Source organism: Meles meles, chromosome 8, assembly GCF_922984935.1.
Source record: "Meles meles chromosome 8, mMelMel3.1 paternal haplotype, whole genome shotgun sequence".
Classification (NCBI taxonomy): Eukaryota; Metazoa; Chordata; class Mammalia; order Carnivora; family Mustelidae; genus Meles; species Meles meles.
The window spans coordinates 71,960,136-71,979,764 of NC_060073.1; the positions used below are offsets into that span (position 1 = coordinate 71,960,136).

The 19,629-nt window shown below is 36.0% G+C and overlaps 1 protein-coding gene across 1 annotated transcript; it reads left to right on the forward strand.

Moving 5' to 3' along the window:
* Nucleotides 1–5,545: 5,545 nt before the first annotated feature.
* Nucleotides 5,546–19,305, forward strand: LOC123948793 (ubiquitin-conjugating enzyme E2 C-like). Its single transcript, XM_046015941.1, has 2 exons — nt 5,546–5,744; nt 18,753–19,305. Exons 1-2 carry the CDS (start codon nt 5,546–5,548, stop codon nt 19,283–19,285), a joined length of 732 nt encoding a protein of 243 aa, XP_045871897.1. The 3' UTR covers nt 19,286–19,305.
* Nucleotides 19,306–19,629: the final 324 nt, after the last annotated feature.

Here is a 19,629-nt window from a genome sequence, read left to right on the forward strand (position 1 = left end):
ACCTTGATTTTTCCATAGTAGAAATAAGTTAAAGAGCTGGAAGTACAGGAAGCCCTATCACAGGTTTATGGGGCCTTCATTAATTATACTTTGCAGACATTAGTATTTCCAAATATTAATATTCTTTTTTTCGGTGACCAAGATGACTTGACACCTGAGAAAGGCATCATAATGTCTCTAAATAAAAGAAGGGTAAAATGGAAACTCCATTTGAAAGTATTTGATTCTATACAGCATAAATTTCTTTCTACCCATGAGTTAAGTTTAATTTTATGTTAATTTTTTATCTTTTAATAACTTTAATTTCTTTTTGTTGTAATAGTGGAGAAGATTACTATGTGTTTTTGTTTTTATTTTTGTTTTTGTTTTCTTTTCCTCATAAGAAAAAAGGGCATTCTGCTTGGTCATTGTCTTTGCTCTGATATAATGTGGGTGATTTTTTGGAGCTTTTTCCTACCATTCCTGCCCCTAGCTACAGTTTCAGGTCTGGATATTTCTTCTTTGGGTGGAATAAAAGTGGTAGGAGAAAAACTAAGCAGATATAAAGTCTTTGGAGTAAAAGTGACTACACTGTCTTCTGAGATTTTGTTAAACATCTTATTCTAGGATTGACTCTTCCAAATCATAATGTTATATTTTATTTATTATTTATTTATTCATTTAACATTTATGAAGCTTTATTTTTCCCCCCCAAACAAGTCTGGCCTTCCAAGCCTGGCACATCAGCATCTTTGCCCCTCAGACCCAGATGGGGAGTCATTTCTTAATAAACATCTATATCCCTCTGGCAGAGCTGGTTGGGGAAGGGATCTCCTTAGGATCCTTCATGTTCCACAAAGAAAGCCAGTGTCAAGATTTACTTCATTTTATCCATTTCTCCTCCAAGAGCTACTTCCAATAGCCTTCACTTACTAGTTAAATTTTTACTAGATAAGGAGGATGATATGGGTATGACCCTGGGGAAGAGGGTTAGATGCCCCTAGAAGCCAAACTATACCACACTCTTATATTCTACTCTAAAACCTTTAGTTTCTTTCCTTGGCCACTAATTCTTAAAGGTTGTTGCAACCCTTTCTTTGGTGGTGGGTTTATTTTGGGTGGGGGGAGGAGGGTTCTGTGTGTCTGTGTCTGTGTGTTGAGTAGCTTTAACTATATTTTGCACATGTAATTAAGTATTAGGAAAGGGAAAGTCTTTGCTGCAGTTAATATATGCCATCGTAATCCAGAGGTATCTTTAATTTGATTTTCATTACAATCCTGAGGGCAATTAGCTTTGCCATTGTAAAGTACAGAGAGGTCAGGAGTGTTAATGAGAAGATTAAGATTATAAATTTTTCATTCTTTAACAATACTAATTGAACTCCTACTATGTGCCAAACAATGGGCTGGGGAATACAGAAATTAACAAGATAGTCATGTTCCTTGCCCTCAAGAGCTTACCCACTAGTAGGGAAAATAGACAATTAAATGTTTATATGACAATTAAATAGACAATTAAATGTTAAATGATTATAATACAGAAAAATAAGTGCTATGATAGAAGAAGCTACACTTCATAACGAAGATGCCTAATATAATGTCAGTGAGAGCTTCTCAAGTTAACAAAATATAAATTCAAGTACTGTAATACAGCAGATGCTCAAAAATTGTTAGCTTTATGCAATGGCCTGAACAATGTATACCCCCAAAGTTCATATGTTGAAACTCTAATTACAAGGTGCTGATATCTGCAGATAGAGTCCTTGGGGTTAGAACATGAGGATGGAGGCCTCGTGATGGAATTAGCAGTCTTATTTTTAAAAAAGACAGGATAGAGCTTTTTTTTCTTTCTCTGTTCTCCAACATGTAATAAGGAGATGACCATCTACAAACAAGGAAGAAGGCTTTCATTGTGATCTTAGACTTCCCACCCTCCAGAGCTGTGGGAAGTAAATGTTTGCTGTTTAAATCACCCTTCAGTGATATTCTATTATAACATCCCAGGCAAAATAAGACATTATCTTCCTCCTGAACCTCCTAACATCTGCAAAGCATAATGGTATTCTATGCTGTCTACTTCTAATGCTATTGGAAAGGAGCCATGAGACAGCATGCACAGCAAAAGTATTTATTATCTCTCAGTATAGGTTGATGAGAGCGAAATTCTGAGAGCCAAATACACATCATACAGAGTAAGGGCAGGTCCTTCTTATGTCAGATAGTTTAACTTGTGGGTTTAGCAATGCACATGATATCAGTGGGATAGGAAGCACATCATGTTCATTTTTTATTTTTTTTAATTTTTAAAAGATTTTATTTATTTATTTATTTGACAGACAGAGATCACAAGTTGGCAGAGAGGCAGGCAGAGAGAGAGGAGGGAAGCAGGCTCCCTGTCGAGCAGAGAGCCTGCTGTGGGGCTTGGTCCCAGGACCCTGAGATCATGACCTGAGCCGAAGGCAGAGGCTTTAACCCACTGAGCCACCCAGATACACCCCCATTTTTTAGTAAACAATGAAGTGGAGCACCTGTGGATACTAGAAGAGGAGAAATAGGTATTTCTCCCCCATACTTTCTGTCTGTCCAATAGAGTCTTAAGTTCATAATTCTATCTACTAAGTGACTGTTGTCTCATCTGAATGAAAACATGTTCATTATAATACTTTGGGTTAAGGCGTTCAGCTGGAAACCATACCTCAGGGCTAGAAATAATGTTTTAGATTTTCTCTCTTCTGGAACAAGCTTTTTAAATTCATGTATAGCCACTGACAGTATAACCTTTGTGGTTTTAATAGAATTCTTTATTCTGCACTCTGTATTTGTATAGTGTCTTTTAATCAAGGGGAAAAAATCATTACAGGCACTAATTAACCTTACCGATGTCCCTGTCAGAAAAGAAAATTATAATGTTACTATAAATGCATCTATCTATCTAACTACTCATTCAGTTTCACAAATATTAGGGAAGTCTAACAACATGTTCATCTCAGTAGTTTTAATGAAGACAATCTTTAAAATAAATTTTCAAGTTCAACTCATGTATTGGGGCATGTAATAATGTAGATGCAATAGTTTCTAAATCAATTCTGACTAGGTTATTTAAGTAGAAATGGAGATAAAGGGGAAAAATTTTTAAATAAGTCATTAAATCACTCATTACAATTAATAACTCATTTCAAAAGTGTACAATTTTCATAGCAATCAGAATTTTTAAGTGCTTCTCAATGTAACTACCATATCAAAATGATCTTGCTAAGTTTATAGAAAAAGAGGTATGCCTATAATGTGTGTCTGTGTGTCCTTTCATTCCTCCTTTCATGCATCCATCCATCTATATATCTATGCATCCATCCAAGCAACAACTCTTTAAAGTTAATGACTGCAGTGACGAAAGTTTAGAAGTGCAAGTGGAACTCATTTTTTTGTTGTTTGAAAATATTAAGGAAAACTCCACAAGCCCAACTAAGACATAATGAATGATTATGATTTTAATAGGGGTAGATAAACATAGAAAAAAAATTGCAGGTAGAAGGAGAAGTATGGACCAAACCATAGAAGCAGAATAAAACTATGTTTGGAAGAAGATGAGACAACTTAGGTTAACCTAAGTACTTAACCAGAACTTAAAAGCATTTATGAGTAATATAAATAGGAGGATTTGGAGTAGGGAGCAGAGTTATAGGAAGTAAGTCTGAAAAGGTAGTTAGGACCTAAATTTTTTAAAGGTTTGAGTGCCCAAGTAGATAATATAGAAATTATTTCATTGTTAGTGTGAGCCACTGAAAGCTGTTAAACAATAAAATAAAGACACACTTCTGGAAATCCAGTCCAGAGCTATGCATAAAATATATTGTATGAGACACTGACTGACAGTAGGGACAAAAGTCAGGATGCTTTTTCAGTATACGAAAGCACTAGGTAAAGACTGCATGTTAACTATATTGGAATTAAAATCAAAAACTTAATTAAAAAAAGAAATATATATATATACACACACACACACACACATACATATAATTTCAATGACTTGTGTTTTTAATACTTTTGTAGTCAGGATAAGGGAAGGATCAGGCAAACATGAGGAGACTTACAAAAAAAATCACAATTCCCTATTCTAAAATCTGTGTATATATTAACTCATTTATAATCCTCACAAAAAAAGATAAGACAGATAATATTCACTGCACTTTACACATGAAGAAACTAAAAACAGAGAATCCCAACCAAGGCTGACTGGCACCAAACCCAATACGAAAGTTTAAAAACAAAACAAAACAAACAAACAAAAACCTGCCATTCATTGAGTGCCAACTGTATTAGTTTGCTAGAACTTCCATAACAAAATGCAATAGAGTAGGAGGCTTACACAACAAGAATTCATTTTCTCACAGTTCTGGAGGCTAGAAGTCTAAGATCAAGATGAAAGCAAAGTAGGTTGCCTCTAAAGTTTCTCTTTGGCCTGTAAATGGCCACCTTCTTCCTACCTCTTTATGTGGCACTTCCTCTGTACCTGTGCAGGCCTCTTATCACTCTGTATGTTCTAATATCCTCTTGTTATAAGGATATCAATCAGATTGGATTAAGGGCCCAACCTAACATCCTCATTTTAACTTAACTATCCCTTTAAAGACCCTATCTTCAAATACAGTCCCATTCTGAGGTACTAGAGATTAGAACTTCAAAATGAGAGATTTGGAGGGGAAACAATTCAGCCATAACACAAACTATGTTTCAGATTGGTTAAATATGTTCTTAATTAAACCTCAAATAACTACATAAGAGTCTTACTGCCATGCACATTTCACAAATGAAGAAACTGAGGTTCCAAAATCCACAGAAGCAAAGCTGCCCCCTCTAGGAAGATTTCTCTGAGACTAACGAGAAAGGAAGGAATAAAAGAGAGCTATGCAAAGACAGAAATGAGAGAGTGTCATGAACAAATAATTATAATCAATATAATTTTAGATACTTTAATCACACAGATATGCACAAATTTAAAGTAATAGCAATTATTTTTGATATGGTAGTGTAAGTAGTTATGGTAGTTATAACCATTATAAATGATACAGGTATAAATATACAGGAGTTATAAATGATATGGGTAGGTATAAGTTGTTACAAGAGTACAACAAAGCAGCATTTTTTTAAGCAAAGCAGCATTTAATCCCAAATGGATGAAGGGAAGGATCTGGACTTAACTTCCTAAAGATAAGGATGTCCAGGCTAATTGATAGAAAACTTTTATTTTGCACAATCTATGTGTCAGGCTCTGTTCCAAACATTTAAAGTGTATTGACTCACTTACTCCTCATACCAGGAAATATTATCACATTTATTTTAACACATACAGATAACATAAGTAACAATGTCACATGACTAACAAATGACAAAATTAGATTTTGAATTTAAAGAGTCTGACTCTAGAATCCACATTCTTAATCTCCATGTTATACTGTTTTTTTTCCTCATTATCTAGTAGAGGGAAATTTAATCTGTATGTACAATTGCTCATTATGTTAGGTACTGATGAGTTTTCTCCACAATGACCTGACCCAGGGGAGATATGATGGCCAGGGAATTCAAAATGAGAAATACCTTCATCATTCTTCTGTGCTATCAGAGCCTTGATTTAATTGGACCTTCACAACACTGTGAACCTCAAGCAGTCTTGATGGCTGGAAGTTTTGATGCCCACCACCACATGGGCCCCTGTCACCACTGTGCTTTCTACTCCCTCAATATCATCCTCCTGCAGATAACCCTCAGTAATCTAATGTGTTTCTCCACTATGTATTATATTAGAAAGTTCATGGTATTTTATTATTCTACTTTGAACCCTTTCTTTTTTATCTGTCTGATGCCCCATTTATATAAGCACCTACCAGATCAATAGCCTTAGCTGGCTAATTTTGAGTTGCTGACCTCTTTGGCATAATTCTTACCCTTTCCCAAAAATAAAAGATTTGTCCAGACTGAATACTGATTATGGCTCCTTAAGCTACTACTCTTCTAAGAATTTTCACATGATTTCCCCACAATGGGTCATGACCTTTGTGCATATCTCTCAGGAGGTAAATATCTTGCACTATACTATCTTGCTCCCCATTTGCCCACTGGATAAAAGACTGTAATATCTTTAGAGACAGAGACCATGTTCATTCATTCATTTTCATTCTATGAGCACTTGATTAACAAATAATATGATCTATACTTTGTCCCAGGTCTGGAAATAAACAATAAGACATGGGTCATCCTGTCAAGGGCCTTAAACTTTGATGAGGAAGGCAGAAATTAAAATACAGTCTCATAAGCACAGTGATAGTGCCATGCATGTGGGAGTAAATAATTGTCTCATAGAATAACTGCCGCTTGTTAATTGTGTGACATTGTTAAATTATTTGTGTTAAAATAAATAAATGTGATAATGTTACCTGTTATTGTGAAGATTAAATGAGTCAACACACATCAAAGGCCTAGCACAGTACCCGACATAGTACTTTAAGTATCATGCTTAATAAAAGTTATTTATCAATAGCCCAGACATCCTCTTCTTTGGGAAGTTAATTCCAAATTCTTCCTTTTACCCATTTGGTATTAAATACTGCATTGCTGTACCTACCCAAATCATAGCAGATACCAATATTATTTTAGATTTGGGCATATGTGTGTAATTCAAGAACTCAAAATTAGATTGATTATAATCATTGGTTCATGGCACACTCTCATCCCTGGTCTTTGCATGGCTCTCTTCTATTCTTTCCTTTCTCTTTAGTAATATAATATTGGCAAAACCATCATCTGAAGTAGACGCTAGAAAAAGACAGTAACTTCCATATACCTTTGGGGCTTTTCACAATCCCATCCCCTGAATACTACTGAATAGCACTCTCTTGACCACTACCCTAATTATATGGTGGGTTTCCTTGACTTTCTACATGCATAAGTGTGTATTTATATGTGGATAGTTATCCAGTCATTTTATTTATATATGTATACATGCATGCATATATATATATATATATATATATATAATAGTTTTATATCACATATATTCTGAGAAAAAGTATATATTGGAGATTTCATGTTTTCTTACTCTATAAAAAGCTATCCTACTTACATAATCTTCTGGGACTTCCTTTTCCACTCAATATTAAAGTTGATCTGAATTTTTGCTTGTGCTATGGTTTTTCCTCTTTGAATATTATGTGTATCCTTGCATGAACATATCACTATCCATGCTTCTATAAATGGATATTTAGGCTATTTCTGGGTTTTTATTAATGTGAACATGCTATAAACATTCCACTACAGGTTTCCTGTACAAAATTTGCAAGAGTTTCTCTAGAGTATATAGTAGAACTAGAATTGATGGCTCATAGGATATGCAAATGTTCAATGTATGACAAAATGCCAAACTGATTTGTTATGCCAATTCATGCTCCTACCAGCAATATATGAGATCCCACTACACCACATCCTTTCCACTTGGTATTGTCAGCATTTCTATTTGTTCCCACCTAAATAGATATAAAATGGTATTTCACCCTAGTCTTATTTTCTTTTCCCTGATTCCAATAAAGTTAAATATTTCTTTATAGGCTGATTAGCCACATGTGTTTCCTCATCTGTGTTGACATTTATTGATATGTTTTCCATTAAATATTTATGAAATAAATCTTATGTTGATTATGCATATTGCAGACATCTCAATTTGTAGCTTGGTTTTTTCACCTTCTTAAAATGACTTGATGAATAATTTTCATATTTTATATTTTGAAATTTGAAGTCAAATTTATCACTTTTTCCATATGGTTAGTTCTTTTTGTGTTTTAAGAAATTATTCCCTATCTCCAACAGTAGAACTATATATATATATATATATATACAGCTCCTCTTGGTAGAAGAATATGATCGTTACTTAACTATACATATATACTTAAATATATATACAGTTAACATTTTAAAAGCTTGTTTTTGATATTTAAGTCTTTTGTCCATGGGCAATTGATTTTTGTGCATTGTGGATAAGGACCTAACTTTATTTTTCCATATGTAGGACAAGTTTGTTCAATAATTATTTGTTACTACTATTTAGATATATATAATTGATTTTTGTTTAATGATTTTATATCTAACTCCTTGCTAAACTCCAATATTTTTATTATTTTTTATCAGTTTTTCTGGAGTGGTTAAGAATATACAATCATATAATCTACTAGAAATATTGGTCTTTACTTCCTCTTTTTCAATCCTTAGGCCTTTAATTTCTTTTCATTGTTTTAGATATTAAGTAGGGGTTTCCTTACATTGCTAACTTAAACTGAGGATAGTGGCCATCCTTGTTTCAATTCTCAACTCTAATTGTACAGAGAATACTTCTTACATTCTTCAATTTAGTTTAATGGGGTATGTGTCTGTGTGTATGTGTTTAAGATGAACCTTATCAGATTTAGGGGCATTCCTTTCTATGCTTTTGATGATTTGGTTGGATACAAAATTCTAAATTCTGTGCTAACATTAAAAAAAAACAGACTATCAAATCAGTGTCACATGACTCTAAGATCCTCCCTGATATCAAGCTCTGCTAGTAACTTAAAGGATGGAAGCAATCAAGAGACACAAGTAAATCAGGAAGAGATCTATAACATCCCATACGATTCTTCAAACCCTTTCTTCTTTCATTAGATACTCTATGCAGCTTAACAGATGAGGTCTCTGACTAAGGTTTGTGAATTACCTCACACACTTTTAGGTTACAAAACATGGATTGTAGGGCACCTGAGTGGCTTAGCACATTAAAACCTCTGCCTTCGGCTCAGGTCACAATCCCGGGGTTCTGGGCTCTCTGCTCAGCAGGGAGCCTGCTTCCTCCTCTCTCTCTGCCTGCCTCTCTGCCTACTTGTGATCTCTGTCTGTCAAATAAATAAATTAAATCTTTTTAAAAAAATCCTACAGACTACTCCTAATTACAATTAAAAAAAAAAAAAACATGGATTGTACCCTAGGTAGATGTATAGATTACATGACCATTTTCTTGGGAGCCATCTGTCATTAATCCATAGATTACAAATTTATTTATTATAAGATTTATTTATTATAAGATTACAAATTTATTTATTATATATTATTTATTATTATAACCCTAACCCAGAAACATATTGAAAATCCATACATAAGGATTCTTCTCCTAGGCAAATATTCTTATGTCTATTTATCAGAAGGTCAGTTATCAGCAAGTTTATATACATATCAGATTAGGCCACCTGCCACTGTCCAAACAACATGCCACCCACCTCCATGATAGGAAAAGAACTGAATTACAGACCAGTACCTTCTTGATCCCCAGATCAAAATCTTTTTCCTTCCAAACTTTAAAAATGTTAAACCACCATTTTCTTCCATCCAGTGTTGCTGACAACTCTGAAATCATTTTGAGTCTTATTCCTATAAATATGGTCTGCTCTTTTCCTTTTGTATTATTTTATAAACTTCTTTTTGTGTCTTATAGTATTAATATTTTCTATTATGTTTCTTGATGTGGGTCTTTATCTTTTCAGTCTGGTGTTTTAGACCCATTACCCTTAGCTTAGTCATTTTTCTTAATTTTTTTTTCTTAATTCTTAGTTCTGTGAACTCTACCTCCATTACAGTCTCAAGATGTTCCTACCATCCAAATGTTGGCACTTCAATTTCTATACTCTACTTCTCTTAATTTTTATTTATATAGCCTACCTATTTACCTTTCCTTGCTTTCCTTAAAGAATTTCTCTTTGCTTTCAGTTTCCTCACCTGCCTTTCAGCTGTATCTATTTCATTATTTATCCCATTTATTATGTTCTATATTTCAAATATTACATTTATTATACCAAATATCTGGATTTTTTAATAATTATTTCCTTTTCTTTAAATTCTAATATCTTAGGTTATTCTTTTCTGTTGAAATGTAATTGACCTATAACATTATATTAGTTTCAGCTACACAATATATTGCAAAATGATCACCAAAATAAGTCTAGTTAAAAATCTGTCAAAACTTGTAGTTACAGGGGCGCCTGGGTGGCTCAGTGGTTTAAGCTGCTGCCTTCAGCTCAGGTCATGATCTCAGGGTCCTGGGATCGAGTCCCGCATCGGGCTCTCTGCTTGGCAGGGAGCCTGCTTCCTCCTCTCTCTCTCTCTCTCTCTGCCTGCCTCTCTCCCTACTTGTGATCTCTATCTGTCAAATAAATAAATAAAAAAAAAATCTTAAAAAAAAAAAATAAAAAAAAAAAAAAAAACTTGTAGTTACAAAAATTTTTTCTTATTATTTTTAATTTTTTATCATATTCAGTTAGCCAGCATATAGTACATCATTAGATTGTGACGTAATGTTCAATGATTCATCAGTTGCGTGTAACACCCAGTACTCATCACAACACATGTCCTCCTTAATAGCTATCACCCAGTTACCCCAATCCCCACCTCCTTCCCCTTTGTAACCCTCAGTTTGTTTCCCAGAGTCCAGAGTCTCTTATGGTTTGTCTTCCTCTCTAATTTCTTCCCTTCAGTTTTCTCTGCCTTCCCCTGTGGTCCTCTGATCTATTGCTTATGTTCCACATATGAGTGAAAAAATATGATAATCTTCTTTCTCTGCTTGTCTTACTTCACTTACCATAATCCCCTCCAGTTCCATCTACATTGATGCAAATGGTGGGTATTCATCCTTTCTGATGGCTGAGTAATATTCCATTGTATACATGGACCACATCTTCCTTATCCATTCATCTGTTGAAGGGCATCTCTGCTCCTTCCACAGTTTGGCTATTGTCAAGGGGTGCATGTGCCCCTTCTTTACTATGTCTGTATCTTTGGGGTATGTACCCAGTAGTGCAGTTGCTGGGTTGTAGGGTAGCTCTATTTTTTAGCAATGTTCAAATATGCAATATGGTTCAAATATGCATGCATATGCCATGCTCTACATTACATCCCCATGACTTACTTTATAACTGGAAGTTGGTACCTTTGACTCCCTTCACCCATTTCACCCACACCCACCCCCAACCCTGAAAAACACCCATCTGTTCTCTATACCTGTGAGCGTGGTGGCATTCTGGGGTTTTTTTGTTTTGTTTTTTCAAATTCAACATGTAAGGGAAATCATACAATATTTGTCTTTCTCTGTCTGGTTTCACTTAGCATAATGCTCTCAAGGGCCATATGTTGTTAAACATGAAGGATTTCCTTCTTTTATGGCTAAATAATATTCCTCTGTGGGAGAGACAGAGAGAGAATGAATTACATTATCTTATCCATTCACCTATCAATGGACACTTAGGCTGTTTCCATTTCTTGGCTATTATAAATAATACTGCTATGAACATGGGGTACAAATATCTTTACAGTTAGTGTTTGTATTTCCTTCAGATAAATACTCAAGAGAGGAATTGCTAGATCATATGGTAGTTCTAATTTTAGTTTTTCAAGAAATCTCCATACTGTTTTCCATAGTGGCTGTACCAATTTACATTCCCACAAACAGTACACAAGGGTTCCCTTTTCTCCACACCCTCACCAACACTTTTTTTCTTATCTTTTTGATAACAGCCATTCTAATCCAATCATGTAATGACATGAAATCTTAATAGTAGTCTTGATTTGCATTTCCCTGATGATTAGTGATGTTGAGTCCCTTTTCTTTTTTTTTTAATTTTTTAAAAATATTTTATTAATTTGACAGAGAGAAATCACAAGTAGACAGAGAGGCAGGCAGAGAGAGAGGAGGAAAACAGGCTCCCTGTGGAGCAGAGAGCCCGATGTGGGGCTCGATCCCAGGACCCCGGGATCATGACCTGAGCCGAAGGCAGAGGCTTTAACCCACTGAGCCACCCAGGCGCCCCTAGAGTCCCTTTTCGTATATCTGTTGGTCATCTGTAGTTTATTCTTTGTGATAGATTTTTATGCTTATATAAAATCTTTATCCTGCTGTTCTAAGAGCCCTGATTTAAATGGTATATGTTGGGGTCCGTTATCAAATGAACAAGACTGAGACAAAGTGAAAGTTATGCAAAGCCTTATTCTATGCCAAGCATTAGAAGTTAGACTGACCGGTTAAGGGAACGAGACTGAGACAAAGTGAAAGTTATGTAGAGCTTTATTCTATGCCAAGCATTAGAAGTCAGGCTGACCAGCCAGGGCCGCCTCCAAAGAGAGCGACCCCCTCCCGATCTCACAGGATGGTTTTATAGGGCATAACCGCAGACCCAAGGTATGTGACTTCTATTGTTAAGGCATTTACTCCCAGAATCGATACCCGGAACCATACCAGGAACTACGGGGGCGTTTATTCCCAGAATGAAGTCCGTGGATGTAAACAACAATATGGCTACCGAGGCAATATAGAGCTGCTCTGGCTAAGCAGGCCCTAATAGTTAAACAGGTTTTAACATTAAATTGGCCCTAACAGTATATATACTTTATAATTATTGTTTTTTTTCTTTTTCAAGTGGTTATGCTCCTTAGATGTCTCATTATCTTGGCCTATGAGTTGTTATTACTGCTGTGGGTATCTAAGCACTGCCCCAGACTAGTCAAGCCCCACTCCGCGGACGTGGGTACCAGCAGTCTAAAGTCTAGTTGTCAATACCCATGGAGACCAGTCAGGTATTGGGTCTCTCAAGACAAAGGTAGAGGAGAATCAAGACCAGATTTCAAACTGCTTTCTTTTGCTAATTTAATCTCTCACAGCTTCACTGGTCAATCTCCAGCCTCAGCTCCAGCCAGCTCTCTGCCAACAATCATTCAAACAACTACCTGTCTACCCCATAGGTTTCACAGAACTCTTCATTACCTCATGGGTTTCCATCCACAGTTGACTTTGAGGGAGGAAGGCAGAAGCCTACATTATTTTTTTATTTCGCCAGGAACAGGATTCAGAACTGCTATTGCTTATTTACTTGCCTATGTTTTTTATTACGACTAGATATTGAGCTTCTTAAATTCAAAATTCTATTTCATTCAATTTTACATCCCCAGACCAGGATGTGGTATATAGTTGACATTTAGTAGATAATTCTAGATTGAATGAATAAATAATATTTCTACTTAAAGTTAGAAATATTCACTACAAACCCCTGCTCTGATCACATTACCATTGTTCTCTTCTTTTATGGCAGCTCATCACTTATTAAGCATCTGTGTCTCTTTGGGGAAGTCACTTTCACTCTTTAGCCCTCAGTCTCCTATCTAAAGGGCTCAGTGCAGCAATAGGCCTCAACAACACATAAGACAAGTGTTACTACAAGTCTAAGAGAAAAGAGTCATGTGCCTGAAACAGCCAAAAATTGTATGAATAGTGTTAAGTTGTTTAATAATTTCACTTACTTATTCTTTGAAAGCTACAACCATTTATTTCCATGGAACAATCAAATTGTGAACTTCCTATAATTTTAAAATATAGTTAAATTCTAAGTATTGTGAATTATGGCCCTTTCTAGGGAGAGAAAATACTATAAAAGACAAAAGATCCCAGAGATATTCTGGTTTCTAATCCCAGCTCTGTCATAAACCACCTACCTGACCTGGAAAAACTCAGTAAATATATCTAAATATTTTCCTCATTTCTAAAACAAGAGAATCGAGAGACAGAGTGATATGGAAGACAAGCTAGAACAGAATCTCAGGTCTCTCACTTTCTTACTATAAGGTTCTTAGCTCAATTTCTTAACCATTTTGTTCCCGGTGTCCTTACCTTCAGTATAAAGTTATTATCACTTCCTTCTTAGAGTTGCTCTGGTATTTCAATGAAATAATATATGTAAAGTACCTTGCACAGCATCATTTATATATGAATGCTCCTAAAATGTTAGTTTCTTTCCCCTCCCACATTTTTCTCAGGTGTCTTTCAGCTTTAGATAGTTATGAATCTAGATGGTTTATTAAAAAAACAGTATATTTCTCTAACTCAGGAGAGATGCCTACCTAAGTTTCCAGACTATATTATTTCTACTGAGGGCTGAACATTTCTTTTAGATAACAACTTTTAGTCATAAATGATTTGGAAGTTAGGTAGGTGTACGTCAATGGTTCTACATGTTAAATATTCAGCCCTTATTGGCAAGTAGTGAAAGTTTATGCAAGGAGAGGAAAAGCAAAGCAATGCGCATATATCATTTTTATTTTAAGCATCAGCAAATGCTCCAGTGAAATATTCACCCAGCAATGATATACAAGGGAATTGTTTATGCACCGGGGCAACAATATGGAAATCAACATCTGTGGTTTAAAAAAAAATTTATGTGTCACTGCTTATAGCTGTGAAATGAATGGGCAACCATAATGGGGTGGTGTCAATGGCCAGAGGAAGGAAATGATAATCATAGATAGATTGCTATTGGTGCCTTTGTTTTTGGCAGCAAAAATAAATATCTATTAATTATACTAAAATGACATGTGTTTGGATATAGTACTAAAGAAACAGCTCCAGTTAAATTATTATATAGGCCAATGATCAGAGATAAATGAGTGTATGCCAGGAAATCTCTGCTAAACTGTTTATGTAACAGAACCATCAAATAAGTAATATGGTTCAGTGGGTTCCGTGAAATTAAACCCTGCATCATGGTAGTTGTATTGCATTAGATGAAGAGTAATCAGCATTCTTGCTGGTTATCCAAATGTTGATCACTGCACAATTTCTCATCTATCACAAGGGACATTTAGTAAAACCTTTCCCACAGGATCCAATCCATTCACTCCTGCTATTTGTCCTGAAAAGTCTGGAACACCTGGGAGGCTCAGTCAGTTAAGCATCTGCCTTTGGCTAGGCTCAGGTCATGATCCCAGGGTTCTGGGATCCCACATGTGGCTCCTTGCCCAGTGTGGAGGCTGCTTCTCCCTTTGCCTGCTCCTCTCCCTGCTTGTGTGCTCTCTCTCTCTATCTCTCTTTCTTTGTCTCTCTTTCTCTCAAATACATAAATAAAAATTTCTTTAAAAAGCCTGCAGCATGGGGGCGCCTGGGTGGCTCAGTGGTTTAAGCCGCTGCCTTCGGCTCAGGTCATGATCTCAGGGTCCTGGGATCGAGTCCCACATCGGGCTCTCTGCTCGGCAGGGAGCCTGCTTCCCTCTCACTCTCTCTGCCTGCCTCTCTGCCTACTTGTGATCTCTCTCTGTCAAATAAATAAAATCTTTAAAAATAAAAAAAAATTAAAAAAAAAAGCCTGCAGCATGGCATCATAGATAAGCCTGGGGGTTTTGAGTCAGGTAAAATTATGTTTCCAAAATTTCCTTCTGCTAGTCAAAACGGTAAATTAATAAATGTACTCATTCATTCATCATTCTGAGATAGCAGAAGCCTACAGTAAGGACAAGATTCCAGATTTCAGAGATAAAAACAGGGCATCAAGAAGGGAGTGAAAATGGCTTCAGAATAACTCATAATAATTTGGGTATATCTAACTATATTTTTAACATCTCCACTTAGCTATGTATCATGATCGGCTTATAAAAAGTTGAATGCTAGATCATCCCAACCTCCAAACTTGCTCAGCTCATAGCTTCCTTCACATCAACTGATGTCCATTCTTTCTTGTCATTGCTCCTAATGGAAACCCTGAAGACATTCTTCATTTTTTACTTTCTTTTATATGACACAGCTAAGCTGCTAGGAAATAATGAGGCTTTACCTTCAAAATATATTGAGAATCCTAACACTTCTTATTGCTTCCATTGCTACCAACCTGGTCTGTCCCAAAACATTTTCCACCTGGATTATGCAGCGGCCTTCTGCCTGGTCTACTGTATTTACTCTTGCCTCTACAAACTGTTCTCCACACAGCAGCTGACCAATCCTTTTAATATGTGGTAGACAATGTTACTCTCTTTGCAACACCTAGTAACAAATACCCATTCATTAAGAACAAAAGCCAAATTAGTGAAAAAAAAAATAGAAACAAACCCAGATGATCTGACTCTCCATTACCTCTCTGACTTCACCTTCTATAGTCTACTGCTCTGCCTCTATCTACTCCAGTCCAGCTTCACTGTCCTCTCTGCTTTTCCTAAACACCAAAGGCACATTCCTTAGGACTTTTAGCCTGGTCATTCCCTCTGTGCAAAACTCTTCTCCTAAATATCCAGAGAAGTAATTCTTTCACCTGCTTCAGTATTGCTCAATTTTCATATTATCTATGATGCCTTCACTATCACATTTAAAACTGCAAACCACTCCTACTTCAATCTTAATCACCCTTACCTACTCTACTTTTTCCCTTTTCTAACAAACTATATAATTCATTTGTTACTTTTATTTTGTCTATCCTTACCTACCAGCCACCTTGCTAGTAGAATGTGAACTCCAAATGGCAGGAACCTTTATCTGGTTTGCTAATGGGTCCATTTTGAATGCCTACAAGAGCAGGCAAATGTTTAAGAACTCAACAAATAAGTAGTAAATAAGTAACAAAGATACAAATAAGTATCCAGGAAACAAATAATGAAATTGTTATAGAATTCCAGGTTTACTCAGAAACAAAAAAACAACAGACTAGCTTCAATGTATAAGAGAAAACAGTGCAGCAAAGTCATTCATTTCTGAGGTAAATGAACCTTGAATTCTATACCCAAAGTATCCATCTATCAATACAAGGTGAGGGTAAAGTCATTTTTAATTTTTTTTAAAATATCATACTTACAGAAACATAGAAAAAAATAATATAAGAAGTTCTCATATACACTTCATGCAGATATCCCAAATGTTAGCATTTTATAAATGTTTCCCTCCATTTCCTCTCTCCCTCTCTCTCTCTCTCTCTCTTTCTCTGTCTCTCTCTCCCCCTTTTCCTTTTCCTCTCACTCTTTCTCTCTCCTATATAGTATCTAGTTTTATCTACTGGAAAAAAAATAAGGCAAACATGGTGTTCTGAGTGAATACAATGGAGAATCATTCTCATTAAATTTATGATGTGTCTTCATGAGAACAGTTGTATTTGATAGTAGTCATATAATTGTATTATAGTTGCATAATTATAGTGTAATTATCTAATTATATACTTGTTTTTCTATAGTTATATACCAACGTGAACATGAGTCTATATCCACTCTGAAGGTAGAAGTAAAGATCACAAAAAAAAGTAAAGATAACAATAACTAACATATGTATCTGCTCAATAGTATGCAATAACCAGACTTTTAGTATAACTTAAGAGCGCTCTGCCTTTGCCAGGGAACCCACTAGAATAGTATTCCAGAACCTTTTCTAAACTTCATGTTTAACATGTTTCAGTCACTGAAAAAACAAAGAACACATTATATCCTAATTAAATTTAATGTTCAAATCAAAAAATGTTTATTCTAATTTCTTCTATCTCAGTTTATAATGAGATCAACTTACAAAAAAAAAGAAGTTCAGCTTTCATCACATACTTTTCTTAAATCACTGTGTGCAAGTTTATCCCATTCATCCTAAATAAAAAGTAATGGTAGTTCTTTCATTTCAGTACCACCTAGGAAGCTATTAGCAGAGGAGATAGTTAAGGAATAGAAATAAAATTATTTTCATTTGTTTATAATACTATGTGACTAAATGATAAATCTACTGCTGTTGCATCCATCCACCTCCTCCAGAGCCTGAGGTCAGTGGAGCTAGCAGAGAAGGAATAAAACATGATTTATTTATTGACCATGGAAACATCCTTTAGATCTTTACTCATATATAATCTTCATAGTGAGTCCTTCCTGGTCTTTCTATCCAAAGTTACCCAGACACTTCCTATGCTCTTCCTGCCTCTTTTTTTCTTAGCATTTTTCACTGTTTCATTTATTCAGTTTTTCTCAGTGTTAGACTTTAGGTGACAAAGCATCTTTCCAAACCTTCCAAGGGGGTACAATCTTTCCCTACTCACACCCAAAGGCCACCCTTATTTCAGAGACAAGGGATAGCCAGGGAACTTACAGAAAAATACTTTCCATCTCCCCAGAAGACTGATTTTCCATGTTCGACAAAGAGATCAAAGACTTTGCTTGACATCTTCAGTATGAACATTAATATATAGACTAACTCATCATCTTCTTAAATCACAGGACTATGTATATTATACTAGATATTTCTGTTGGTCCTTGTATTTCAATGTCTCAGCAACTCAAACCACATTTTTCGATCACTGCTTTGGTCCCCTTCCAAATTCAATTGTCTTGAAAACATTCATCATTTTCTGCAACATGCCACCCTAAAGAAGCTTAAGACCTTATTTATTTCATTTCTCTGATCCCAGATGACAACATTCTATATATTATTGCTAGTGTACTCCCTAGAAAGGTAGACCAGATGCATAGTCATCATTCCTCAGATCTATGCATCACATTTCGCTTCTCAAAGAACTTTCATTCTCAGTATCTCACCAGACTATGTGAGATGGCAAAGAAAAGTGCTATTATGTCATTTCACAACCAAGGGAACTGAAGCCTATTTGCTCAGTGGCTTACTTAGGTAATGGCAAAGCCTCTGACGGTGTTTTCCTTGTCTCATCATTTAGGCCTGATGGCAGCATGTCCACACCTTTTTGTTGTGGCCACTCTTGGAAAGCATGTTAAAACTTTAATTATTTTAAAGTTGTATTATGTTTATATTCTTGACTTGGTTCAGTTAAACATTCTCAACGTGACACATTATTTGAATTTGATTTTTTTAATTTAAATTTAATTAGCCAACATATAGGATATCATTGGCTTCAGGTGTAGTGTTCAGTAATTCATCAGTTGTGTATAACACCCAGTAAAGCTTTAAAAAAAAGTTTAAAAAACAGAAGATATAGAGTTGCAGTCGTGCTCTCCAAGTTCCTGTCTACCTCCTTGCGCCGAGCCCAGCGGGGGCGCCACCTGTGGCCCCGTGGGCAAGAGGCTACAGCAGGAGCTGATAACCCTCATGATGTCCGGTGACAAAGGAATTTCTGCCTTCCCTGAATCAGACAACCTTTTCAAATGGGTGGGGACCATCCATGGAGCAGCTGGCACACTGTATGAAGACCTGCGGTATAAGCTCTCCCTGGAGTTCCCCAGTGGCTACCCCTACAACGCGCCCATGGTGAAATTCCTCACACCCTGCTACCACCCCAACGTGGACACCCAGGGGAACATCTGCCTGGACATCCTGAAGGACAAGTGGTCAGTCCTGTATGATGTCAGGACCATCCTGCTGTCCATCCAGAGCCTGCTAGGAGAACCAAACATTGATAGTCCTTTGAACACACACGCTGCCGAGCTCTGGAAAAACCCCACAGCCTTTAAGAAGTATCTGCAAGAAACCTACTCAAAGCAGGTCTCCAGCCAAGATCCTTGACTGTCCAGCCTCTCTCCTTGTGTTGTCTTTTTATTTTCTCCTTAGTCTGTCTTTTTCTTCATTTCTATCTAGGACTGTGTATCTTAAGCTGTGGTGTCATTTTTGTTTTGTTTGCTTTTTAAATTAAGTCTCTGTTGAGCCCTTGTGATGAATATATTAAATAAATACATTGGATTTTATTTTTTTTTTTTTAAGATTTTTTTTATTTATTTATTTGACAGAGAGAGAGATCACAAGTAGGCAGAGAGGCAGGCAGAGAGAGAGGAGGAAGCAGGCTCCCTGCGGAGCAGAGAACCCGATGTGGGGCTCGATCCCAGGACCCTGAGATCATGACCTGAGCCGAA

Bases quoted from the DNA above. Each gene is read 5' to 3' on its own strand.
- LOC123948793 (XM_046015941.1), top strand. From the start codon at position 5,546: ATGGCCAGGGAATTCAAAATGAGAAATACCTTCATCATTCTTCTGTGC. The intron at 5,745-18,752 runs GTAATCTAATGT...TTTAAAAAACAG, and splicing joins CCTCCTGCAGATAACCCTCA to AAGATATAGAGTTGCAGTCG.